Genomic DNA, 7,335 nt, shown 5'->3' on the forward strand with positions numbered 1-7,335 from the left:
ACAAAAATCAGGATCCTCATCCCTCTACTGGACTTTATTGGTTCCAAAGTTCACCAGACCAGATGTCTCGGAAGGAGGCAATATTTTGCTGATGGCTCAGCTTCATCTGGCACAGACTGGTATGACAAACCGAAGCCATAATATTCATTAGTGGCTGCATTGAGGGATTCTCATGCAATATCATTTGGCTGTCCTCACCAACAGCAAGTCATCCGGTGTCATTTTGTGGAATCAGTGGAGCCATGTTGGGGGGCACAAGTACATCACCTCCAGCTGGCTGGTGGCAAGTTTACTGAAGTCTAGCAGGATTGGGACAAAAATTCTGCAGACTGTTAACCTTTCTTGGAAGGAGTTTGAGAAGGAGACCAAACTGATTTTGGGAGTTTAGTGCTATTTGTTATTGGTAGAATGAACAGAGTTGAAGACTGAAGAAAGTGAGGGGATGAGTATGTGAAATTACACCAGCAAAAATTGTACCTTACATCCTTGCTGGGGTAGATTGAAAAAAAAAAAAAAAAACACTCAAGAACAGACTGCTGGTAGATTTATTACACTGAAAGTTAGTGCACATTCATCAACAAAAGACAGGCACGAAATAAAGTACTGAATCAAACGGTCTGGGCTGAAGACACGCCGCACACCTGGACTCAACAGATCAAAGTTCAGTGGAAGACGCGTCCTAGATGATGTACTTGAAGCTGAACGTGCTGTCACAAGAGAGCCGCTTGCCCTTGCACCTGCCACACAGGTCCTGTCTGTGGGGCCGTTTGGGGTCCACGTGGCGCTGCGTTATTGCACATGAACAGCGGGCTTTGTTGCAAGTCTGGAAATGGAGCTGAATAGTTTAGTGTCAAGTCATTAGGAAGTCACGTTAATATACAGAGCAATGAGAGGATGCTTACATGACATGTGATGTCCTCAACACGATATGGGTTAAACTCCTTCTGGCATTTCCTACAGTACTGCTTGAAGTAAACCTAAAACAAGACCGTCGTTGAGCCAGGGTTTGGGCCAAACTGACTGTCCCTAATCTCAAGACTTCATTAAAGCAGTCATCACAAGCAAAGATTACATATAGCTGCCCTGCACATCTGGTCCAACTAGTTTTGTTCAATCATGAATAAGTGTAGATGTTGCCAGCATGGGGTGCAAGAGACCCAAGTGGGTTCTGTGTCAAATTAATGATGAATCTGCTAATGTGTCAGAACTTTGTGACTACCTTCAGGATTCATTCATAGTGCCCAGAACTCATTTTTGCTCATGTCCTCTTAAGGACCAGGACCTCTTAAGGTCAGCCATGTTTCAACCAACCAACACCTTTATGCCGATGGTGTCATTTTGGTAGTCTTGAAGCTCTACAGATTTCCATAGCAAAAAGCAATTTGCGCTTCAATCACTCCTCCCCACCCAAAACAAATGATAAAAAAAGAATCCTTCAAATTCCTGTCAGGTTAACTTAATATCTCAATAACATTCCCTGAAATTTTTTTGCACCGAGCCTGGCAATGTTCTGGACAGATATATGCATCATTATGTTTAGTCAAATGTCACCTTTGGTATCTTCACTCTTGTTCATTGGCTACTTTGCACATTTCTAGATATTATATGTGGGGAATCAAAGCTTTATAGCCTTGAGATCATTTTCTTGACAAATTTGAAGATCTGGCCAGTGAGCAAAGTAGTTAAGATGTTACTAATGGCAATTTAAGTGATTATAATTCATGCACAATTATTAGGCAAGTATTCTGACTATTTCTATGTATAATTTCCAACTCCAAGCTATATAAACCTGAATGTTATCAATTCAAGCACGTGTGGTATACATTTGTGTGATGAGGGAGGGTTGGCCTTATAGTGATTAACACAATGATTAGGAATACAACATGTCTAACTGTGCGCTCCGTGCATGTGCCCACAGCTCAGAGGCCATCAGGACGCCCGTCAAAGTCCTCAGGTGTTAGTGAGGCCATAAGCTAACGGAGAAGAATTTGAATGTACAAAGATTTTAATTTGTTGTAACATTCTTCTGGTTGACACTATGAAAGCATTTGTAGAGCTTTAACAGTACCTCAAAAATGAGGCCAAAACCAGCTCTGAGGTTTCTGTATCTTTTTTTCTGTGATGTGAGGTTTCTGTGATGTGTGCGCATTTAAAGGACATGTCTCATGTTTAATGTCCCAGTTAGCAAGACAACCTAAAAGTACTCATGATTCTGTCTCTGCACACGTGCTAATAAGTAGTGATCTGATTTACGTTATTCCTCTCACTGAGCGTTAGCAGGTCCATTTCTTGAAAACGTCTCACTCTGCAATTCTCTGCATTTTTCAGTGCATGACGTCCTTATTAGCAAAACAAACATCTCAACAACTGACAAAGGAAACTGCTCCATCTGAAAACAAAGGCTCTGAGCTAACTTTTTCAGTGTCGGATTTTATTGCCTAAACTGTGGTGGCACACTGTGTGGATGCTGGTTACTAAAGCTGATGTGGATGTCAGGACATCTGACACTAACAGACTGCCTGGACACAGATGGATTTTTTTTATTTTATTTTTTATTTTTTTACATTGGAAGAGTCAGAATACTTTATTTCCAGGAGTTAGTGACGTTATTTTACGTCCCACAATCGAGGCAGAGCTGCAGCTGGTGATCTCGCGCATTTGATCGCGTGGAGTTTACATTTGGAAATTAATCTATAACATGGTGAGTCAAGCATGTTCAGGATTTTACCCCTTTTGTGTTTTGTGGCTAGATTTCAATTTTTTACTTTGAGAGTGAATTTGGAGCTGGAATGTGTATGGATGTGTACTGCGAAGTTTGCTGTGTGTGCGCGCTGTGCAGTGACGAGACGATCGTTTTCCCCGGCAGCAGAGGGTTTTTTTTTTTATTTTTTTATTTTTTTTAGATTTTATTGATAATTGTGCACAAAACTAATCCTGCAGCAGAGATGGTTGACAGACTGCGTTTATGGCTCATGGCTGCAAGTGCACATCAAGCTTCTTGGAGCTGCATCTTTTATCGTGACTGCATCAAAATTAAGTTATTTAAAAACGAGTCATCATAACACAACATCACACTTACATCAACTTGGGATTAATCTGTGTCTCAGTTCTTACCGTTAGCAGCTACATTCCGTTGAAGCGCACGCTGGGACACTTCTAGTAGAGACGTCACTTTTCAGAATCACCCGAGTACTCACAAGTACTTTGTTTTCGGCTGTCTCCATAGCCATTTGTTGCAAATGCTGTATACTTTGAACGCGGTCACAGAAGTGCACAAAGTAATCCCAGTGGATCATCGGATGGTCACCAACAGCCTTAATCTAAATTGTTATATTTGGTGTGACATGTCCTTTAAATTTGCATGTGTGTGCTAGTTAGTTTAAATGTTTTAAGGATGTGAGCAAAAACAGTTCTGGTGTTCCTCATGAATACCAGCCATCCTCAGATGTTGGCAGATTCTTTGATGACTTGACACAGAATAACTCAAGTCTGGCATCCACAGCGGTACAGTTTGTCCAAACAGCAGATGTGTCCATCTTGCTGGCATAGTCACACGTTTCCTAAGCAGAAGAATTACAGTCTTACCTTGTTGGTACCCTGAACGCACCACACGTAGGCGCTCTCCCATCTCAGACTGCATTCTCTGCAGTGATAATATCCATACTTCTGCTCCAGAAACTAGCAGGAGACAAAGTTGATGCAAGTGAAAATTATGAGTCATGGCACGAAGCACCAACAGGTCATCAGCTGATCACCACTGACAGACTAGTGAGACCACCTGGGACTCAACAGGAAATCATTTTATGTTGTTGGCATTTCAAGCTTGAGCTGTGACTCCTCCCCCACCCACTCACGATCACATTGTTTATAGGCGGACATGACAAATGATAGTAAAATCAACCCAACAATATTTTGGTTGTAAGAATTATGACAAGTCACAGTTCTATGCTAGGTTCAGGGAATATTATAAAGTTAGAAATAAAGTAGCCAAAAAAAAAAAAAAACAGGCAAATTGAGAGTATGGGGGAAAAGACTTGATCGCTAAAGTAAGAAATAATTCTAAAGCTTTCTACATGTATGTAAACAGTGGAACAAAATACAAGTCTCAGTATCTTGCTTGAAAGGTGAGAATGGTACCTTACAATGACCTTGAAACTGCAGAAGAGCTAAATAGATTCTTCCAATTTGTTTACGAGGATGACAAGGATTTCGGTATATTTCTACAATTTTGGACATTGTGTATTTGACAACGGTGCTCCAGGACCTTTCAACTATTTTGGTCTCCCTAGTAATATTTCTGTTAAAGATGTGAATTTAATTGGTGCCATCAGTGTTAACAAGGCCATGGGCCCTGATGACACACACCCTAGGGTTTTAGAAGAGTTAGATTTTGTTTCCTCTGTACTGTATAATGTGACAGTCTATAGATCAAGGTGTGTTACCTGGCATTTGGAAAGTAGCACGTTGCACCAATCCTCAAAAAATTAAAATGGTAGCAGAAAGTTACAGACCACTTAATTTTACCTCACAGGTATTTAAACTTTGTGGAAAAAAGCAAGCAAAGATCAGTTGATTTTATGAAAAAACTGTGATCAACATGGTTTTAGGAAAGCCAGATCACATTTAACCAATCTATTGTACACTTTGAAAGAGTGGACCAGACTATGATGAGGGGTTACTGTTTGACATATTGTACTATGGCTTTTGAAAGACTTGGTTAAGTTCCACATACAAGATTGTCATACAATTGTATAAAGTAGGAAAGTTAAATTTGTGGATCAAGGACTTCCTCAGTGGTAGGAAGCAGGCTTTAAAAAAAAAAAAAAAAAAAAAAAAAAAAAAGAGGTACAGCTCCTCCTACTTGTTACTAGTGGAGTATGGCAGGGCTCTGTCTTGGGACCAGTAATATTTTTAGTATCTATAAATGATTTACCAGCAGTCAAATAGGAAATGTAAAATTTTTGTGGATGATGCAAAATATCATCCAATTCTGTCACTGATTGACCAAACAGAATGATATTGACAGCCTTTTAAAATGGGCTGACACATTGTTATTGGTTTTAGCAAGGTCAAAGTTATGCATATAGGTAGTAAGCATCCAAGGAGAATGATTTGGGTGTACTTGTAAATGACAAGTTAAATTTTTCCAGATACATATGTAATGCAGAAACGAAAGCAAATAGAGTTTTGGGTATGATTAAGAGGACTTTTACCTATATTTCTAAAGAAGCATTTTTGGGCTTGTATAAAAGGTTTGGTTCCCTCATCTTCAGATAGTACAGCAGATGACCAAGAATCATTCAAATCTGGTTACAAGCACCAAAATTTGACTGTGTATACCCTTTGGTACATGTAGAAAATAACTTTAGCCATTTGAATTTTCAATAGGGGGCCAAGTAGGGGTCAATTGAAGAATTGACCAGGGTCAAAATTAAAAACATTATGTATCTGATGACAATGATTCCAAAAAGGTATAGTTTGGACTATCTATAACCGAATGTCCTGGAGTTATGGGGTAAAAAACAGCAAGAATGGTGACAAAGGTCAGTTGGTTATTATTGGTTGAGTTAGTAGGATTTTAAAAAGGAATAGTTTGCATCAAGTGTCATGCTTAGTTATGTTACGGGGTCACATGTCATAGAAGCCAGTGGATGTCGACATTGTTTCTCCTTTACTTCGGAGACCAAACATTCAAGTCAGAACTCTTCCATTTGTTAATCCTATTAGTTAAAACAATAATTTACACCATGTTTTACCAAAACTGGAGCAACTTTAACTTTTGACCCCTGTACAAACTGAAAGTGACCTTTGTCACCATGCTTGCTGTTTTTACCCCATAACATTCAGTCACAGTCTAAACTACACCATTTTGGAATCTTTGTGATCAGACACAATGTGGTATAGCTTTCAGTATGATGGGAACATTTTTTTTTTTACCCCTATGCAGTTCTTCAATTGACCCCTACTTGGCCCTCTACTGAAAATTCAAATGGCTAACATTTTTTCTAAAATATGTACCAAAAGGTATATACAGTCAAACTTTGGTGCTGGTAACTGGATCTGAAGGATTCCTGTGCAAATATTCTGTTATCTGCTGCACTAAGAGGAACAAAAATGTATTGGAAAAAGTTCAGAGAGCCACAAAAAAAGGTAACAGAATTGACTGATTTATCTTATGATGAGAGCTTAAAGCAACTGAAGCTTTCTATTCTTGAAAATAGAAAGGTTCATGGAGACCTGACTGTTTTATGGTTTTGAAAATCAGGCTTGAAACTTTCTCAAAAATACAGTTTATTCAGGTTTGAGATGCATATATGACTTAAGAATGTTTTGTGGAATAACCTCACCCAGTATGTAGTAAATGCTCCAAGTGTACTTTTTAAAAATACTATGATGATTTTTACAGTGTTTGCCAATTTCTTATAGTCTGACGGTGACTTTTACAAGTTTTACACTGTTTATGGGTTTTACTGACTTTTTTTTTTTACAACTAATGTGTGCTTTTGTTGCATTTTTATACTTTACACAATACAAATTATTTCACCTTTAATACATGGTTTGCGTGACCTCACCTGAAAGCGGACACGCGCCTTGCCCTTTGGCCCTTGTGCCGCTGGCTGCGCATCTGCAGTTTTCACCTGTTTGTTTTGGGACTTTTTGCGCTGCTCCGCAGGTTTTGTGCTCCTCTCCTCCTCCTCCTCCTCCTCCTTCTCCTCCTCCTCTCCGGCAGCTGGCTCCTCGTCGCTCTTCCTCCCGTCCGTCTCCTTCTCCTCCTCACTCGGCGCCTCCTTCGTCACGTCGTCTTCCAGCAGGAAGGAGGTGACGCTCCTGTAGGCCACCGGGGAGTACACGGCCAGCGTGCGCGGGTAGCGCACGGGCGCGGGACTGCCGCCTCCCGCGCCTCCTCCCCCTGCAGGCTCCTCCCCCTGCCGCCTCCCGCCTGCGGGAAAGAGCGTCCTCGGGCCGATGGAGCACTGCACCGAGGCGTCGGTCTTGGGGTTGACCTGCACCGCCACGTCCTTGGTGTTGGCCTTGCGGAGCCGGGGTGTGAGTTTGGGGTTAATCTGGGACAAGATGGACTTGAGCTGCGCCCGCTGCTGGTTGTTGAAGGCCTCCGACGGCTCCCCGTACGGAGACACGTAACCTTTGAACCTCCACGCGGCCTCCCTGGGTCTGGAGTACCTGTAGGGGTTATAAGAGGAGTAGAAGTAACTGTCGACTGACTCCTCACCATAAGATGCCATTTTTAAATGTATTTATTTCTCCTTTTTTCCCAGCCGAGACAGCAGGAGGTGCAGCCACTTTAATAGACACCAGCTCCTCCTCATCAGTCCT

At 41.2% G+C, this 7,335-nt stretch overlaps 1 protein-coding gene across 1 annotated transcript; it reads right to left on the reverse strand.

Annotated features, from left to right (window-relative positions):
* Positions 1-531: 531 nt before the first annotated feature.
* zar1 (zygote arrest 1) lies at positions 532-7,335 on the reverse strand. The gene is made up of 4 exons (XM_034180860.1): positions 6,573-7,335; positions 3,586-3,678; positions 903-977; positions 532-823 (listed from the first exon to the last, which is right to left on the reverse strand). Exons 1-4 carry the CDS (start codon positions 7,242-7,244, stop codon positions 680-682), a joined length of 984 nt encoding a protein of 327 aa, XP_034036751.1. The 5' UTR covers positions 7,245-7,335; the 3' UTR covers positions 532-679.

Source organism: Thalassophryne amazonica, chromosome 10 (assembly GCF_902500255.1).
Source record: "Thalassophryne amazonica chromosome 10, fThaAma1.1, whole genome shotgun sequence".
Lineage (NCBI taxonomy): Eukaryota > Metazoa > Chordata > Actinopteri > Batrachoidiformes > Batrachoididae > Thalassophryne > Thalassophryne amazonica.

Coding starts and splice junctions, on each gene's coding strand:
- zar1 (XM_034180860.1), bottom strand. CDS start 7,244: ATGGCATCTTATGGTGAGGAGTCAGTCGACAGTTACTTCTACTCCTCT. Junction 978..3,585: donor GCGTTCAGGGTACCAACAAG/GTAAGACTGTAA, acceptor GTCTTGTTTTAG/GTTTACTTCAAGCAGTACTG. Junction 824..902: donor TTGAGGACATCACATGTCAT/GTAAGCATCCTC, acceptor CTCCATTTCCAG/ACTTGCAACAAAGCCCGCTG.